At 43.4% G+C, this 20159-nt stretch overlaps 1 protein-coding gene across 2 annotated transcripts in view; it reads left to right on the top strand.

Annotated features, from left to right (window-relative positions):
• The first annotated feature begins 2552 nt into the window (after positions 1–2552).
• The window catches only part of MYB (MYB proto-oncogene, transcription factor), a 42031-nt gene continuing 24424 nt past the window's right edge, over positions 2553–20159 (top strand). For both annotated transcript variants that reach the window (XM_063124642.1, XM_063124641.1), the window contains exons 1-6: positions 2553–2618; positions 8971–9088; positions 12926–12997; positions 14230–14322; positions 16742–16962; positions 19199–19433. In XM_063124642.1, the coding sequence (XP_062980712.1) occupies positions 2596–2618; positions 8971–9088; positions 12926–12997; positions 14230–14322; positions 16742–16962; positions 19199–19433 (762 nt within the window). In that variant the 5' untranslated portion in view covers positions 2553–2595. The remainder of the gene's footprint in view (positions 2619–8970; positions 9089–12925; positions 12998–14229; positions 14323–16741; positions 16963–19198; positions 19434–20159) is intronic.

Below are 20159 nucleotides of genomic sequence, written 5' to 3'. Positions count from 1 at the left end.
TAGTTTTGTTATTCTACTGATTTTTTTGCATATCAGTAGTGTTTTTATTTATTTTTAGCCCCCACCCCAATAAAGCATTGTTGCTGAAGACTGCACAGCCTTTATGTATTTAGTAATACATAAAGTGAATTAACTAAACTGAAGTAACTGTTTGTGTGAGCATGGCCACGTATAAAGTGTGTGGACATCTTATACGCGATGGGTCTTATAGACGTGTGCTCTTCCAGTTACTTTTATAGTTCTCTCAGCAAGGTTGGCCCAATCATAGAGACAAACTGAGGAACCACCTGGGCTGCCAAAATTCCAGGCTACTTGCCTCATCTACATAAATATCTTGGAGAGCCACTGCTTGTGCTTTTGGAGAAGGGACACAAAAATTGCTTAGCAACTTGTTGGCTGCATGCCAGGAGACACAACTGAGCTTTCTGATGTCCACTGGCCACCTGGGCAGAGACATGGGAAAGACAAGGAAGTAAACAAGTACTAGACATTAAAAGGAGTGGGGGGACTCTGGTCAACTTTTGATCCTTTTCAGTAGCTAATAAAGACAAGTTACAAGGGAGATGGAAACAAAATTTTAATTCACCCAGGGCAGCAGAACAAAACAAACAAAACCCCTAAAACCATCTTGGGCTAGGCTTATCTCATAGGGATATATAATGGGTATATACATCTGTTGTACTTTTCACTCCTTCTTATAGCAAATTCAACTCGTGAGTGGTGACAAGGCTATAGCAAAAATGGAGCTACTGTGAAACAAGGGGGAGGTATCAGAACACTCAGGAAAACTCCAGGGTTTACAGAAGTACAAACAATAGTTGGAAGAGGACAACTAAAGGAGAAAACTACCTCCAAAACAGCCCAATGAGGACTCAGCAAGTCAGTAGCTCTGGAGTGCTGTGGCACATACTTTAGTTTTACATCCCATTTGGACTACTGTAACGTGCTGTACATGGCACTTCCTTTGAAGTGTTCAGAAATGTCAGCAAGTCCAGAATGCTGCAGTCAGACTGTTGACTTGGGCCAATTAAAGGATGCTTGGTGACTCCCTTGTCACAACAGCTTCACTGGCTACCAATGTTTCCGGGCACAATTCAAAGTGCTAGTTATGACCTATAAAGCCATATACAACTTGGGACAAGACTATTTGAAAGACAGCATTATCCCATAAGTCTGTGGAGGTTTTAAAATTGGGTGGGCAGAGGCCTTTCTGGTTGTCCCACCACCATCAGAGAGGCACGTTTGGTGGGGACAAGAGAGGGGACCTTCTCTGCGGCTGCTCCTCAGCTCTAGAATTTGCTGCAGAGTGGAACCTAGAACAGCACTCCACACTGCAACATTTTGTTGCAGATCCCACTTGTACACATATAGCACAGAAAGAAACTAAGACATATGGGTGGCTTGCATTTCCTCTTTTGCATGAAAAATAAATGTAGAAACTCCCTATGTACACTTCACAGCTACTCCTAACACATGTGCAACGGGTGCATTCTAGCAGAGGCCACTCCTGAGCTGTAACAATCCGGATGGGAGATATTATTTCAAAATACTGGAGGTAATCTGTTGGCAGCTGAGTGTTAAGCACAGCCTGCTGCAATCTCCTCTCTTCTAATATCCTTAGTCCAAAACCTGCTCTCACCGAGCCTGTTAGGGTTGCCACCCCCACTTCCCAGTAAAGGCAGTTTCTGTGCCTTTACCAGTAGCATCACTGGCAGTTATTCAACAGGTGAAGTTTCTCCTAATAGGGAGGTGAATGAACAGGGGAAGCTACACTGCACCTGTAGAATGCCTGCCTGTCTGGCAGCTATTAACAAGCAGGGAAGCCCTGCCATGAAAGTGGCAAGCCTAACACACCCACCCCAAGACAGGTGGACCTGGCAGCAGTAAGTACGGTTTCCTCCTTGGCGAGCAAAACGGGCATAGGGCCAACCAGAGAAAGTTTTCGCCGAACGCTGTACTATGAGAGCCCAAGGGGGCGAGGGGAAAGCGAAGTGGCTCCCGCTAAACTTGGCTCCGTTGGCATGGCGTCCCAGCCGCCCAAAGCCCGCTTGTGTGTACACACGAGTCGGCCCGTGTTCATGCGGTCTGGCGGGGGGAGTGGTTCCCCCTCCCCCGTCGCGTGTGTCAGTAGGACACGTCTGTGCTGAGCGGGTACTGTGCAGCAAAAGGCGCCTCTCCCGTCTGCTCGCTCCCCCCACCCCGAGCCCAGCTCCCGGCTGCTGCCGCCGCCGCCGCCTCAGCCGCGCGCGCTTAGAAGAGCCACACACAGAGCAGAATGGGCTGGAAGGAGTTCCTCAGTGCCAGCAAGACCCACGGCCAGCGGCTGGAGAAGCGCCTGCGCACTGCAGGGGCGCCAGATTTGGCGGGAGGGGGAGTGTCCAAAAAGCCCTTTGTTTGATGGCATCTGTTTACAGAGTTTACTCTTTCATCTCAACCTGTTTCCTCCTCCCCTCTCCTGCTCCTGAGAACTTTACAGCGGAGGAGGCTCTTCTTAAGCGGCAAGAAACGCCAGGCGCTTCTTCCAGCAGCATAAAGCCCTCTCCTCCCCTACCCGCCCACCCACTTTTCGCCTTTCCCCCAGTGACTAATGCAAGGATGGCCAGGAGACCTAGGCACAGGTAAACGGGAAAGAAAGAAAGAAAAAAGAAAAGCTCTTTGCAACCCCGATGCGTTTTTTCTTCCTGTGTGCGCGCGTGTGTGCGTTTTGTCTTGTTTCATAGCGGTAGGATTCTGGGGGGGAAATATTACAGAGTTGGAGAAAGTGACTGTGTGTGTATGTGAAAGAGAGATTCGGAGGTATTGTACGAGCGTAAGAGAGAGCGATCTGTGTCAATTCCTTTGCACACCTGTCAGAGCGTGCATTATAGTGGTGCATTTAAATAAAATGCAGGACCGAAGTTTAGCAGCTTACTTTCTTCTCCGCTAGCCACATTGCTTCCCCCCCCCTTGCTTACGACCTTCCCAAGGGCGAGGAAGAATCGGATCTTTGCAACACTTAAAGTTGGGCAAAGAGCCGGGTTGCGGGGAGACCTACACGTTGTACGCGGGCCTAAATAATTAAATAAAGAGTGGCGGCCCGTTCCTAGCTTGCCAAGAGGTGCCCTTGCCTGCGGCGATCGCGAGGAGCCTTCCCGTTCCGCGATCGGTCGTGGCCAGGGTTGGAAGATGGCACACGGGAGCAAATGGCACACGGGACGTAAAGAAGGGGATAAAATGTCGGAACCGCTCAACGGAGCTGCAGGTACTAGTTTGCCCCTTTTCATTCATTCGCCCTCTCATTCATTGTCGGTGGATTTGTGAATGTCAGGTGGATGACAGGCGGCGTGCAGAGACCCAACTCCCTTTTTGCAGCTGCCGGGCGTTTTCTTTCGGGACTCCAAATCCACAACCCTGTGGAACTTTGCAATGAAGTTTGTGTTCGTAATGCAACACGCCGTTCTCCACATGCAAAAGCTGCGAGCATTCATTGTAGCACCGTGTGGGACGACTTGGGCAGGAGAGGATGCAGTGGAAGTGGGGGAGAGAGAGGAAGGGGCTCTTGTCAAGAACTGTCACTCGCTTGCTAATGTTGAGCCTGCTCGTGCTTTGCAAGCGTTGCCTGTTTCTTATGCGGGGATTTTGCAGAAAATATTGCAGGGCGCGCGTGTGGTGGTGGTGGTGGTGGGGACCCTGAGATTGTCCGGGGCTGGGCAGGCTTGTGGGGAGCTGTGGAGGCAGCTGAGGCTACCCGCCACTGCTCTCTTCCCACTCGGCTGGCGTGGCGTGCAGCAAACTGGAAGGGGAAAGCAGCGCCTCGTGGTCTGTGGAACGCTCGTACAGCGCAGGATTGTTTTCTAGTGATCTCGGGACAGTCGCTCGTCCACGTGGAGCCAGAACTTTTCTTTCTCTTTCGCCGTGGAGCGCCCGCGATTCTTTTCCTCCTCCTTTCCCAACCGATCTCCCCCTTTCCCCTTGGCACCGAAAGCAAAGTCCCAGCCTTGGGTCCCACCCCGAACGTTTGCTGATCTCTGGGAGAAGGGATCGTTGGGGACGGGCGTGGGGCGGAGGAGACGGGCATGGATCAACGTGGCGCGAGTGTGCGTGCATGCTGGTGTGGAGCCGAAGCGGTTACTCTGTGTCTGAACAACGATTTGGGTGGGACGCCTTCATGCACCCTGCCTGGGCTGCCCTGCTTTTGCAGCGCCAGCCAGGGCACCACCTCCGCCCGCTTCAGGCCCCCACGCTCGCTTCCTTCCTGCAGATCGGCGGGGAAGTCGGTGGGGAGGGGGGGTGGAGAAAGAGAGAGGCTCGAGCTTTGCGTTTGCAGGGCGGAGGAAAACCGGGAAAAGAGGTCGACCGTGTCAAAGGCGCGGCCTTTAAAACGCGACGCAGGCCTTTCTCTTTCTCGCCCTTCTCTTTTCTTTCTATGATCTTAAGAAGGCATCCTGTACAGGAAGGAGTTGTATAGCGGCAGGCTGAATGGAACTGGAAGGGGAAAGTGAAGAGATCTCCTGTCCCGAACTCCAGGAAGGCACGGGGCTTGAAGGGGGGCGGGATTGTAGCACAGCCCATAAATCCCCCTGTTGGCAAGTGCCGAGGCGGGAGACCGAAGGGGAAACCCTCGGGGCTTGCGACTTTGCAGCACCTGGCTGGAGGGTTTGGCGAGGTGAAATCGCGTCAGAGCAACGAAAGTGGCTGCCCTTCCCTTGACTGGCGGGTGTGCAGCTCGGTTTTTCTTCAATCACTGACACAGTGATAGTAGTAGTAGTAAGCGGCAGCAACAAATCACTTCCTCCCCCACCCCCACCCACCAGCTCTCCTGCCCTCCCTCCCTCCTTTAAACTGGTTGCACAATTTGGTTTCCTTGGCGTAAGTGTAGAGCATTCATCAGTGCCGAGTGTCTTAAGTAGGGTGCTGTTAACCTTTTCGGTTCCTAGAGCCTGACACGTCATTCCAAGCCTAGTGCACCAAGCAGGCATTTTGCACTGTTACTGGTTTGGAGATTAAAAGGAAGGAAGGAAACGGTGGATCTGTTGTTGGATCCACTTTGGTTGGTGACGGAATGTACACGCGTTTTGAGTCACATAGAACTCCCTGTCTGAAAAATGGAAACGGCTGCAAAGAGGGTGCAAAGATGGCTTGACAGTTAAGGCTCAGTTCTGTCACACTTGTAAATCCCGCTGGTTTATTCCCAATTGAAATCGCCGGGACACCTAGGACTAGGTACACACGCACAGGCCCAAATAGAGGCCTAATTGTAAAAGCCAGTCCATGGTATCAGGACCATATTACACATGTCCTGAAAGACCTGCTCTGGTTGCTTTCTAGGCTCAATTCATGGTTATCCTAAACGACTTCTTAGGATCTAGCTATCTAAAGGGCCATCTGTCTCACTACAAACCTGCCCAGGTACTAAGATCTGCAGGAGAGGGCCCTTTTGAGGGCCCACATGAAAGAGGGCTTTCTCCTGTGTTGCCCCCAAGCTATGGAACGCAGTCCCTCAAGAATTACAATTGGCCCCCAGTCTCTTGAAGATGCATCTTTTTCAGATTAGCCTTTTAAAATGTGTAGTTATTTTTAAACAAACATTTTTACTGTTTTTCATGTTTTTGTTTTATTGTTGCAAGGTTTTATTGTTTTAACTTGTTGTAGACCGCCTTGATGGTTTGTTAGCAGATAAGGTGGTTTATTATTATTAATATATAATTTATTATTATTATTATTATTATTATTATTAATAATAATAATACAGCTATTGAAACCAGAGGGGCCTGAGTCACAAGTAACTAGTCTCAACTGACTAGTTCCATAACTTTCAATGGGAAATGCAGCACAATCCTATGCTTGTTTATTTAGAATTACGTTCTATTGTCAGTAAGGCTTACTCCCAGGTAAGTGTGTATAGGATTGCAGCTTTTAGTCATGCCTAGCTTCAGTAGTATTGGTCCAATGGCTGTCACTTTAATGGCACTTGTTTGTAAATTTCATTGATGCCATTGGCCCTTCTAAGTAAATGGATGAAATCTAGTTAAGTTGTTCTGCTGATGGAGCTACTTTTGTCAGCAGAACTGGGAGCAGGAGGGGGGCAAATCCCCTTCCCCCTCCCTATCCCCAAAATATGTTCTGGAGCATAGAAGGACCCTCTGGAAAAGATTTTCAAGGGCCAACAGGCTGCCAGAGGAGGAAAAGGAAGTCTCATTGTGCTGGCAGAGAGACACTGGGCTTCACCCAATGAGTTTCAAGCTTAGGTTGAAATCCTAAGCATACATATTTGGAAATAAGTCTCATTGATATCGATGGGAATTCTAAGTAGACATGCTTAGGATCAATGAACAGATCAAGAAAGCAGTATCATTGAAAGCTATCAAGCAATGTGCTCTGGAGAAATTCTATTCAATCCAATGTCACATTCATTTATTGTATTTGTACTCTGCTTTGCAGCCAAGATTACCTCCCAAATCAGCTTATAGTTAAAATGCATATAAAAATACAATATGGTGGTCTTCTGGCAGTTGATGATGTAATCACTGGTGCGTTTCTATAGTATGTGTTGCTTTTTTTGCTGTAAGAGTGTATCCTCAAATGTTAATAATCTGTATAGCACTTTAAATGTGCAAGCAGCTTTATATTTCTAAAAGCCCTATAAAGGGAATCGCAACTAATCCAAATGTACACTTGGGAAACTGAGGCCACAGCTAAACCTAAGGTTTATCCTGGGATCATCCAGGGTTCACCCCTGCCTGAGCACTGGATCCCCTGTGTGTCACCTAGATGAACAGGTTTGACCCCTGGATGATCCAGGGATAAACCTTAGGTCTAGCTATGGCCTAAGTCTGGGAGGCTAGCATCTTGTAACCGCCAAGCTACATGACCAGATATGATGTATCTGTTGTTGAACAGTACCACATTAGACTGGGTTAGAGATTGAATGTTAACATGCCATTCTCTCTGCACATACAAGCTAGTGGGCCAGGGAGAAGGGTTCTAAAGCAGCTTTTTTTCTAACACCAGGATTTTTATTAAGCTTGAGACACTCCAAGTAACATTTGAAGTACATTACCTGCATTCAGAAATGGTACAGTCCAGCAATATCATGTGAATCTGCTGATGGTATGTTTTGGCTCTAAGCCTGTGGTTGAACTTGGATGCAAATTTCAGCTGACCCAAGTTGAGTCCTCACCTCTGTTTAGCTTGTTTCATAAGCCACATGGTCCTATTAGCAAACTTACTTAATGAGTGGCATGATGGTTTAGTGATAGAAGATATTAAGGGTTGAATAGAATTGGGGGGCTTATTTTGTATCCAGATAAGGCACTGGGCTCTCAATTTCAGCGCATCCATCTCTTTTGGTTTCAAAACCAGCTACTGTTCATGCATAAAGTAGTATGATGTCTGTGATGGGCGCCATTTGCCAGAGGTTTTATAGCTAAATTTTTTTTTTATTATTTCAATCTTCCCACATTTTACCTTCATGTTGTAGCAGAAAAAGCTGTCTATTGCCAGATATTAAAAGAATCACATTGCAGCTTTTAAATAACTACTTCAAGTAACGCCATTGACCTCATTGACACTGCTTCTATATAGCACATTTGGAGCTCTCAGTCATACATATTTCATCCTTAATTATTCCAGTGTCATACAGGAATGCTTTAATAAGCTTGTTTATCAAAACACATCTTTAAATTGTATTTGAAGTTTATCCCATTTGTGTATCACCATAATTAGCCCTAAACTATCCATATTTTCTTTGCTACTGTAGATATAGTCTGTAAGCTGAGGTTTTGGAAGTCATGTTTATGTTTTAAAGTTGGACATAAAACATTGCACAATAGAACTGAAGTAAAGCAACGTGTTGCAAAACACTATGTTTTAATTTTACTAAACTGAATGGGTTAAGCTGGATGTTTGTGATTGTTTCTACTCCTACATTGCCTTTGGAGAAATCCTGGGGCAATCAAGTTAGAGTTAAAATGCATCAGATGGGCTAGACATAAGAAAACTATTTATCATGAAGTAAGTAATGTGACTGTTCACTTCGGTGCTATGGAGATTTTAGATTGTACAGTTCTCTTCAGTTGTAGCTGTAGCTACCCATGAATTGTGGACTTGTTGATACCACTCTTCATTTACAAAACAAACTGATCACTTGATGCCCTTATGTCTCATTTGTTTTGAGAGGCCTTTGCCCTCAGATATTTCCAGGCTGCAGTTCTATGCATATTTGCAGCCTGACCCTATACATGTTTGTTTGGAAGCAAGCCCCGCTGAATTCAGTAGAAGCTATTTCCTTGTAAGTATGTTTGGACTTGCAGCCATACTCCCATGTAAGTGTTCATAGGAATTTTACTTGGCGGAAGTCCAGTCGAACTCAGTAGGACTTCTGAATAAGCGTGCATAGGATCAGGCTATTCCTCTTTTAATAATCTGAGAGAGTATAGTGTAGTATTGGTGGTGGTGTTTTTTTTAAAAAAAACTTTTTAAAAATATACTTAGCACTTTAGTATTAAGTTGCCATTTTTCATCTGGGAGTTGAATGTGCGAGTTTCTTCATCAATTAGGTGAAAGCATGGAGTGTTCTTCCAATGATCTGGCATAAGTTAAGGATTCTGACTATGTACTTGGGCAAAGGACACAGCCTCTGTTCTCTGTATTGTCCTCAACATTGTATTTTAATTTGAAACCATCATTGGTTGAACGGCTGCCAAATGTGTAATTTGCCACCGATCTAACAGTATGAGCAGGTCTAAACATGCACAGTAATAAGAAGGTTGCCAACCTTTTGCTTGTATCTGTGGATACCAAAAACAGCAGAACCAGTTCAGAATACTAGAACAGAATGTAGCACAAAATCTTGCCATGCAAGTTTCCAAACAATTACCCTCATAACCTTTTCAAAGATTCTCATGTTTTCCTAGATATTTGAAAATCCTGTTGTTCTAAAAAAAGCCTTGGTGTTCTGTTCCATTTTGCCTTTGTGCTCTATTTCTCCAGCATATACAGCAGCGATGATGAAGATGAAGATATTGAGGTCTATGATCACGACTATGACAGTCTGGTACCCAAGGGAGGAAAACGGCATTTAGGGAAAACCCGGTGGACCCGGGAAGAGGTAAATAGCACCTCACGTCTCAAAACACAAAGGTGTGGATAAAAATTCTAGTCTTGGTTGTCACGTGCTTAAGAACAGTTTTTGAAGGCAATCTTTTTTTAAAAAAATGACATGTATAATTAGGGAACTTCATGGCCTACTCAATGGATGTTCACAATTGGCTACCACCAGGTACTTTTGACCTGGCTATTGTGCCATGGCCGTGAAAATGGGAGCATATTGGGAGACATAGGAGCTCAGAGGGTGGCTCCATTAGGAAAAAGAATTAGGAGAAGCGTTAATAGAATCATACTTTCTACCACTTAGGATTCTACAGACGGAAGCTTTTGGGGTGAAGGCTGTAGGGACTGTGCACCTCCCACTGGTTTCAGTGGCACTAGAAATGAGGGTGAATAGGGAGACCCTTCCCCATGCAAACCAGTAGAGCAGTAATCGCTCCATTGATTCAAAATGGTGAAAGGGGAAGGTTCTGGGATGGGACACACCAGCAGCCACCTTTTATGTTATGGGATTAAATTTGTAGCTACGGATAAAGGCCTCTTTAAGACAGTAGGGGGGATCTGTACTAATGCTTCTAAAATGCTTTAAAGCACTTTTGAAAACTGTGTATGCACTGTGTCCTGGGCCCCAACGGTTGTCAAAACTGTTATAAAGTGCTTTAAAGCGCTTTAAAGCAGTAGTGTAGATCCTGCCTAGGTCAACTGTGTAGTACAATCTGCAATTACGCACCTGATCCAAAATTTACTAAAGCCATTGAAAACATCACTGAACATCATTTGCTATTTAGATTTATATGCTATGCTACCAACAAGTTACACTATTTCATAAGGTCAAGCTGTGAAGCGACGAAGCATGAACGTTTTGAAATCACCCTTTTAAAACTCTGTTTGATTAATATTACTGCCTGCTCTCCTCATTTCTGATGGTTGTCACATGAGGAACAAGAACTGCAGTGACTTACAGCTGCAGGTAACTGAGCACAAACTATTGATCCTTCAGATGATGTTGGACTGCAGATCCCATCAGCCCTAGTCAGTGTAGCCAATGATGAGGCATCATAGGAGTTTCAGTCCAACAACATCTGGAGGGCCATACATTGCGCACCTCTGCCCTTACGGATGGGTCATGAATCTCCAGTAGCTGCAAGGAGAGTGATACAGAGTTAGTTTCCATTCCTTTGACTTTTTCTACAGTGACTGTGGGAAGGCAGTGTGTTCAAGATTGTGAAAGAGTTGTGAACTATTAATTCAAGCACTGGCTTCCAAAAAAGGCAAATAATGTTGTAGGATTGATCCCTTATAGCTCTCAGGATCCATTGGATTAACACAGGGTTGGTCAATTGTGGTCCGCCAGATGTTGGACAGGAAGTCCCATCTGCCCCAACCAGCAAAGCCAGTGGTGAGGCATGATGAGAGTTGCAAGTCCAACAATGTCTGGTGGGCCTCAAGTTGCCTACCTCTGGTTTAAGACATCCTCCAAACAAGTGGGGTCAGCTGAAACTTCTGAATTGATCTGCAGAAGTTCTTAAGATATGAAAGATTATGACTATTTACCACTCAGCAGAATTTTAAACATGTCTTTTTGGAAAGCTCTAAACGTAATAAGCTGAGTACTTTAGTAACTTTAACTCATTCGAACACCCTTAAGATTTATTTTCAGCATATGACTGCTGGATTGAAAAAGTTACTTTGCAGTAGTGAGAGTCAGTGATAACTTAAGCTGGCTCTATTTCTGTGCAGTACAGTTTCCATAATATTATTTTTGGCTTAATTAGCATTACAAATTGATATTCGTATGTAAACCTTAGCAGATCATTTCCCAAATGCTTTTGTTAAAGCTGAGGCTGTAGCAGTGTTCTCTGATCCTCCTAAACAGCCTTTTAGGCCCAGTGTTTTGCTTCTTAAAACTCTTAGTAACAGGCTGATTAATACATTTGTCAGTGAGACTACTCAGAAGTAGTTCAGAAATTGCTATCTTGCTGCCCAAGTCAGCAAACTAATTAAGCTAGTAGTTGAATATAATGGCTGAGGTGTCCATTAAAACATTACACCCTTACCGCAAGTGGAAGACACTGAAAAGTGCTTCTACATGGTGATTCTCTCCACAGGACTTCCCCAACCCAATGTTCTCAGATGGGTTGCACTACAACTTCCATCAGCCCCTGCCAATGGTCAGGTGATGGGAGTTGTAGTCCAAAACATCTGGAAGGTGCCAGATTGCGGAAGCGTTCTCTGTATCATTGGCATAATGTCTGAAAGTTCCTTACGATGTGCCTTGGCCCCATTCTATACTGCACGGCCACAGTTCTGCTAACAGAGGCTAGAGGCTCTCAGTAGCCTCTGTGTGAGGACAATAATATTTTTAACTAACTTTCAGTCCTGTTGCTTTGATTGGTGGTTACTCAACCGTATGAAGCATCTCGTCTTAAAGACGTGCATATCTGGGACGGATGTTCAAAGGAAGACAAACACTGGCAGCATCTCAGAGAAGGGTGGTCTCTCTAGTGTTATTATCCATAACAGAATAACAGCCTGCCAACATGTTTATGTTATCAGACATCGATGACTTCAAGATTGCCAAAAGGGTAATATTAGTGAACTGGCCTCTTATACTTATGCTCTTCTATGCTGTATGATGGGTAAGTTATGCTTCAGTGGTCCCGGTGTAGCGTAACTGATAAGAGTGTGGAGCTTGGAATGGGGAGAGCTGTGTTTGAATCGGACTTGTGTTTATCATGTGTAGTCCCCCACTATCTCTTAGCCGAACATAGTTCCTCGGGTTGTTCTGTGGACTAAATGAGATAACCCCATGTACTCCTTGGAGGAGGGAGGAGGATATAAGGGGAACAAGTGGGCCTGCAACAAAATGTTGCAGTGTGGAGGGCTCTTGTTCAGGGTGCCAGCCAGCCATGCCCTCTTCTATTACATTCCCCGCACTGCTGGTTTTCCACTTCCCCCATCAACAGACAGCCTTCTGTCAACTCCTGTTATGCCTGACCGTTGGCCAGGCTGGCTAGGCTGATGGGAATTGTAGTCCAAAACATCTGGAGGCCACCAGGTTGGGCAAGGTGGCAGTATTCTATGGCCAAATAAGTATGCTCAGTCCTCACCGTCATTTTGTTTTGTTTTGGTACTTTTGCAAACTTTGGGAATTGTGTGTGAATAGTGCCACTTTGGCTACAAAAAGACTGGCATTCAGAAAACTGAGTTCACTATTAGTATATAATAATAATATCATCCCAGATAGTCCCCTATGCTGATTTACAATGCCCGCCCCCCCCGCCCCCAATGAAAATAACAGATTATGGCATTTTACCAGTTTGGTGGAATACTGAGCAATTTTAAGCACTTGTCTGCTAATGTGGCAGGCCATATGTTTGACGCAAAACTCTGGCTTAATTGGCTGTTCATAGCAGCCTGTGACACTTACTTGGGAACATTCTTTCTTAGTATATTAAAATACAAGGATGTGACTCTTAACGAAGCCTAAGGAATCTAATTATTCAGATCTGCCTAGTTGTCAATGACAGTTTTAGTTTTTAAAGAGTATGCTAGTAGTTTAGCATTCCAATACAGGTTCCTACTTAGGTTACCAGTTCACAACTCCCAAATATAAAATGTCACATTATTTTCAATATCCTGCTGGTAACTCAGAGAAAAGACTACAGCATATGTAGAACAATCAAATTGGAGATTTCTCCTTCCCACATTTGTGAACAAGAAAGGTGGCAGTGATATTCAGCACTGCATAGTTTTGGCTTATTTCTTTTCTTTTAAACTTTGAAATGAAACAAGAAAGTGACTTGAACTTATATTGCCTTTTCTCAAAATGTCTTAGGATGAGAAGCTAAAGAAACTTGTGGAACAGAATGGCACAGAAGATTGGAAAGTTATTGCCAATTTCCTTCCTGTAAGTAGGCCTCGTTTTCTGTTTATAACCACACATTTATCAGTGGGCAAGAAAGGGGAGAGGTTGTTTCATAATTACAGATGGGGACTTAATACAATTACAGCAATTTGAGAGGCTTGCAGAACTCTCTGCCATGTATACTAACATTTAAATGTATATCTTTCACTTCTCATGTGAATGGAGGAAGGAAAATGCAAAAAGCCCTGTGGGGTGGGATTTTATATATAACAGATGGTTGGTACATCATATGTATCAATGGAATGAAACCCCCCAAAAAGCCTCAGTGAAGAATAGAAACCATCTTTGATCAGTAGTTGCTGCTGCTTATTAAATGCACAGTGTGCTAGTGATCTTTAACATTAGTTCAAATGCTGCAGATGAAGATTATTATTTCTTTATTTTAAAATGATAGCTGGTATGCTAAGGGTGTTCCTGCGTGATGACTATGATCAAAAATTGAAATGCTGTCAATTATGAAAGGTGCTACAAAGCTTTTGTAGTCAAAGCTGCCAGAGTATCTGGCTCTTCTTTTGTCAATAGCCTTATGCTTACTCTGTGTATCTGATGATGATGTGAGCAATAAAATACAGAGAAGACAAGTGGGACCTGGCGACAAAATATTGCAACGTGGAATATGGTGGTTTTTTTTAACATTTTACACTAAATAAGAATTGAATTAGGAAGAGTAGGAACTCTTCTCTCTGCTGCTACTGGATGACTTGGACACACTGGTGCCCAGTCCCCAACTATGTTAAAAGTCTTGGATTTTTCCATTAATTTCTATGAACGGTTCTCACTTCTGTCCCTGGGGACATTTAAAAATAGCTTCCCAGTGTGAACGAGGGATTGAACTCTGCAGACAATGAGATGGTTCTCACTGTCTTTTTAAAAAATCTCTATCTCCTCCCTTCCCAGACACTCCTTTTCATTACCTTTCCCATCAGTTTGTCAGTGTGCATTTTTTCTCTCTGTTAACTTTCTGTGCCATTGAGTTGTCATGTTGGGGCTGTTTGTGGGAGAGGATCTCCCCACTTAGGATTGCTTTTCTTAAGGTTTTTTGTACTCCTGCAAACCCCACAGTTCCTCTGAGTCTGCAAATACCAGCCTGTTATGGTTTTCAGTATATTTGCATAAACACGGGAAGATTTGAATAGGCATTAGCAAGAATTATTATCAGTGGCTTGTACATAATAATTTGTTGGAGGTTTTTTTGTGTGTGTGTGTTCTATTAGAATCGGACAGATGTACAGTGCCAGCATCGGTGGCAAAAGGTACTAAATCCAGAACTTATCAAAGGTCCATGGACTAAAGAAGAAGATCAACGGGTAAATAACAAAATGATTTTATTCTATCACTTCATCAGCATTAAATGTTGCATCTGCCAACCTACACTCATATGTATTTTAAAATTGGGTAAAATCCAACATAAGTCCTTCTTAAAGTAGGCCCATTGAAATGAATAGGACTTAAGTTAACTTCAGACTCTTCATTTAAATGGGTCTAATCTAAATATAACTTAAATTGGATTTTACATTTATTAATGGTCTCAGTTTATTTCCTCATGGTCATTTAATTGATCTTTGCAACCCTTAATATTTCCTTTGTAATCCAGAAGTGCTTTACATTACAGGTGAGCAGAAAATAGATGTCCAGATATTTGGAACTTCTCCACGCTGGTGGAGTCTTTGGGAGTTGTAGCCCAAACATCTAGAGATCTACCATCTGCTCATCCCTGCTTGAAATCACTGCTCAAGCGAATTGCCCTTATGAGAGCCAGTGTAGTGTAGGTTGAAAGACTGAGCTGTGAGGTCTCTGACTTAATTCTCAGCCATGCTCTGATTAGGTGTCCTTAGGCACCTCTCTCTTTCAGCCAGGGAGCAACATCACACCAGTGATTTATTGCACTCTCGCCATACCTGGTATGTGTCTTTGCAGCATGGTACTCACATGATGTCGTCCCTGTCCTGCGCTCATCTCGCCTCTTCCTCTCCCTTTTCTGTCTTATTTTGGAGCGGGGAAAGTCCATTTCCCCCCTCTGTGCACAGTAAAGCCACTCCCCCATCCCGTGTATTGCTGTCCTTGCGCTATATCGGACCATCCTGGTTTTTGTTGAGAGTGTGTGTGTCGAAGGGTGGTCTCACTGACAAAAGAGGAAGGCAGGGTAGTTCTCCGCTCAACTGTGAAGGGTGAGAGAGAGAGGGCGCCCAAACACCCTGCGGAGAAGAAGAGCGAGACCACCTGTGCCCAGGACTTGGTCCCATTCAACTCTATGGCCTTACTCCTGAGTAGGCGTGTCTAGGTTTTCTTACCAGAACAGTGTCGGCTTCCCGTTGCCATGCCAACATTGACCACACTCCTCCAAAAACAATTTATAATACTTTCTCTTCATTTATGTTGTTTAATATGAGCTTAGGGGAAAGCATAGTGCATTGTTTTACTGTAATTGCACAGTTTCAGGCTGCTGTACTATCATATTTTTGGAGAAATAAAAAAGATATAAAAGATATATATATAAAATTAACTCCAGAAGGAAGGAGAACGTAGGGGGCAGGGCGGGAGATTTCGCCGGCACAGTAGCAATACAGATGAAAAGGTACATGAGCTGAAATAGCGCGACAATGCACAAATGTGAAAGTGCCCAGTGCTAGACTTGCTAAGGAAACGGAGGGGGAAACCACGGACTCAAAGCGGGGGGAAAAGTAGGTGTGATGGAGCTCTTAGTCCCTCCATCTTTAATTTGGGGGTAATTATACTAGGATGGCTATATAGGACAGCACAGTAAAAATATACTTTCTTTTTCTCCACAGCTGCCTTTGAGCTTTTTCTTGCATACTTTTAGCATTTATTTTCATGCCTGCTGTTACTTCCATATAATATAAGCATATGTTATGGGACTGTTTTAATAGTTATTGAAATGATGTATATGAAGTACTTTGGGGGTTTAGGGAAAGTACTATTAGTAATGATAATGATGATAATAACAAATTATTACTTTTACTCCATAAGGAAAGCAGTTTCAAGAATCTTCATTATGGCTGGGTAATCAGCTATATTAATTTAAAAGTTTTCAAACTGTTAAAATGGTTGCTCCAGTTAGTTGAGTGGCTGCTAGTTCTTGTTTTTTATAACATTGTTTTTAATACAAATACTTATAAAAGCCATCTATTTTAGAATAGGTGCTTTTTCTTCTTTCATACGAGGGGGAATACCTCTTCTAAGTTTATGATGCCCACTGTGATGTGTGCATCATCTAACAGCAAAGAATGTTTTTCCTCCCCTTCAGACTTATTGTTTTAGTCACGGTCAAATTTGCAGCATGATGATATTGCTCAAAAGTAGGCCCCTCTGTGTTCAATAGGGCTTACTCACCAGCAAGTGTGTTTAGAATTGCAGCCTTAGAGGGCAATCCTATGTATGTTTAGACAGAAAAAAGTCTGCAGGGACTTTTTATTCTGTCTAAATGTGCACCCTTAATCTATCAATCAATTAAAAATGTAAGGTCCGCCAATGGAATGGACATTGTTGGGGGAACAAATTCCCCACCCAACCTTGCAAGCTCCCAAAATCTGCTCCAGGTTGTTGAGCGCAAGCAGGGAGGTGAGGCTGGGGAAGTCCCGCTGCATGAGTGGAAACTTTTTTGTGTGACGATGGAATTCATCCATCTGATTAATTGCCTCATCAGCTGACAGACTTTATCTTCACTGAAGCAGAAGTTACAGGTAGTGTTTTTGTGCTTGTTCGAAGGTGATAGAGCTCGTGCAGAAGTATGGCCCGAAGCGCTGGTCTGTCATCGCTAAGCACTTAAAGGGAAGGATCGGAAAACAATGCAGGGAGCGGTGGCACAACCATTTGAACCCAGAAGTTAAAAAAACCTCCTGGACAGAGGAAGAAGATAGAATCATTTACCAAGCGCACAAGAGGCTGGGGAACAGATGGGCAGAAATTGCGAAGTTACTGCCTGGACGGTAATGACAGGGAGTAGCAGTTCAAAGGAAAAGCTAGATGGCGGGAGGGATTGGTGAGGTTCATTCTTTTGTCGTCTTTAGCAAAACAATGCATCTAAACAGTCAAATTTTGTTTCTGACTAATTCGTGTGTGTAAGTGGATGCAGGTCCAATTCAGACAAGAGAAGCCTGCTGCGTTATTTTATAAGTGGACTTGAAGTTACAGCAACTTACCTTTTAGTTCAATTCTTAGAGGAAATTTTCTAAAGTATATCTAGCTGTGGATCAAGTAGCTTATTGAAATTATTGGACATCCTCTCTAAAAGTGATTGGGCAAACACTTGTCTCAGATGATTTAAAGCTGAATGAATCCCTGGTGACCCAGGAGACCCTGCTGAATAATCAAGTCGATCTTTTCATCTGTTACAAAGAAGGAAGGAAACATCGTCTTTACCGTTTGTACCATAATATGGATTGTGTGGAAAGTAAGACCTGCTGAACTCGTATATGGTGATCCATGTCCCATTACCCACATTCCTATAGAAGCGAGGAAGGAGGAAGTATAACTTCCTATTTTCTTTGTAATTCACAAAGCACCTGCTGCGAATAGAAATGTATTTTACATAATAAGATAGCAGAGTTACAAAAACTATTTCATAACAACCTGGTGAATAACAGTAAAATAATTATAATTTTTTTTAGTAAAGCACCTAATCTTCTGAATCCTCTGAAAAATAATGCAAAATATAAAAATTTTATTTATTTATTTATTTATTACATTTTTATACCGCCCAATAGCCGAAGCTCTCTGGGCAGTTCACAAAAATTAAAACCATCATAAAACAACCAACAGGTTAAAAACACAAATACAAAATACAGTATAAAAAGCACAACCAGGATAAAACCATGCAGCAAAATTGATATAAGGTTAAAATACAGAGTTAAAACAGCACAATCCAAATTTAAGTTAAAATCGAGTGCTAAAACACTGAGAGAATAAAAAGGTCTTCAGCTGGCGACGAAAGGAGTACAGTGTAGGCGCCAGGCGGACCTCTCTGGCTATTCCTTAAAATCTGGCTATTCCTTAAAATGTAAGGCTTAAATTATCCCATCTCTTTCCTTTCACTGAGCATGAACGCTAAGGTCACCTGAGTTCTGTCCTAAGACTTTCAAAGGTAACAGAAGACCAAACTAGAAGTGAAGGAAGGGATTTGTGATTTTGATCTCTCACCTAAAAAGAGACAACTACAACTAGCTTTCAAGGTGCTTTGAAGATCAGAGAAGTGGCACTTTGGGAGAAAGTGTTAAACTATTCTTTTTCTTGCACCTTTCCAGATCTAAATCCCCTTTCTCCTTCAAAGCTGATTTCAGTTCCATGCAGGGAATGGGTGGACTTGCACTCATTCTAGGGAACTGATTTTAATATAATGAGAGGCTGCAAACTGCTCTGTATGGGGGAGTTCATGCATACAATCCTCAAATGAATTTCAAGCATTTGGGGGTAACTACATACAGAGCTAGAATCTCAGAAGAGCTAAAGCATTTCTTTCATTCTTTCTATTCTTTGGGTCAGAGATGAGCAACTTTTCTGGCCCTCCAGATGTCATGGCCTACATCATCCCTAGCCAGCATAGCCAAGGGTGAGGGATTATGGGAGCTGTAGGCCATGACATCTGGAGGGCCAGAAGTTGCCCACCCCTTGGGTTGTTGTTAAGAAATTTGCTTAGAAGGCGACCGTTTTCGCATTATCTCCATGCAGCAGAATTCCTTTTGGAATGGCAGTATGTATTTCACAAGCTGAAGGGCCTGGCACACTCAACGACCTAGAAATTCCTCCACATGTCATGTTACATCACATGCTAGGGATGAGGTACAACTGAAGAAATTAATGTCTCCAGGTGAATACTGTGTGAGAGAAGGGTGATAAGAGTTGGTTTCAGAATTGGAATCAGGAATATGGGGAGACTTCTTTGCACTGTTTTATTTATTTCATTTTTGTGGCCAATTAAAGAGGCAGGAGCCTGCTGCAATGGTGTGTGGGTAGTTGCATATTTTGAAAAAATTAAGACTCAGCCTGTTGTGAGCTTGTAGCTGAAGTTGAGGCCATGTGGGCAGAACGGTGTATTATGATAGAAGTACCAAGAATTTGCATGGGAGATTCCTAGATGATTGTGGAAATGTCTCCTGCCAGTTAATCATAATCACGCCTGAAAAGTCTATTTGTACTTTTTTTTCATATGCCTCTGTTTTTGTGCAGAACTGATAATGCTATCAAGAACCACTGGAATTCTACAATGCGTCGAAAGGTTGAGCAGGAAGGTTATCTTCAGGAGTCTTCCAAAGTCAGCCAGCCTTCACTAGCCACAAGTTTCCCGAAGAATAACCATTTAATGGGCTTTGCCCATACTCCACCTTCTGTGCATCTGCCAACAGACACCCCAGCCCCGACTACCAACGACTACTCCTATTATCATATTTCTGAGACACAAAATGTAAGCTGATGGAAACACTTCAATAGGTTGAAAGCCGGATCTCCCTGTTATTGAGATATTGTAACTATCAATTAGGGATGTGGAACCTTAGCCCTGGGGCCCAAATCTGGCCCTCCTACAGTACCAGTCTGTCCCTCTGGGATTCCCCAGGGCACCACACTCTCTTAACCTGCCATACCCAACCACTGAATATTTGGTAGCTCCTTGTCTTTTGTGTGTGTGGTTTTTCCCCATTCTAAAAAATCGAAATGCCTCTCATAAAGCTTAATTAGTGGTAGTAAGGGATTTAAGCTACCCTATGTATGCCTCCCTGAGATCCTAGTGACAAAGGGCGGGATACAAATGTTTTAAATAAATAAATAAATAAAATGCTGGTATTTCTGGTGCCACCCCTTTTAACTTTGACCTCGCCCCTTTGCTTTTGACCTTACCCAACGCTATAATATGCCCCCCAAGAGCTTCTCCAGTGTTGAATTCGGTTCTTGGCCTGAAAGCGATTGGTTCCCCACCCCATTCTAAACAGTGTTTTAACTTTAAATAAGTGAGGCTACTCAGATTGCTCAAGATTTGTGGAACCTGGGCTTTAGATAACATATGTGCTCACCTATTGCTGTAATCATCTGATAAAGCATTTTTAGCATCTTAAATTTAACATGTATTTCCTTTGTTGGGCCTAGATCTCTATCATTCTCCTATTCTAGACTTCCACTGGTTTGCAAACTGCCT

Source organism: Elgaria multicarinata, chromosome 4 (genome assembly GCF_023053635.1).
Source record: "Elgaria multicarinata webbii isolate HBS135686 ecotype San Diego chromosome 4, rElgMul1.1.pri, whole genome shotgun sequence".
NCBI lineage: Eukaryota > Metazoa > Chordata > Lepidosauria > Squamata > Anguidae > Elgaria > Elgaria multicarinata.
This window is presented reverse-complemented; position numbering and strand designations above follow the sequence as displayed.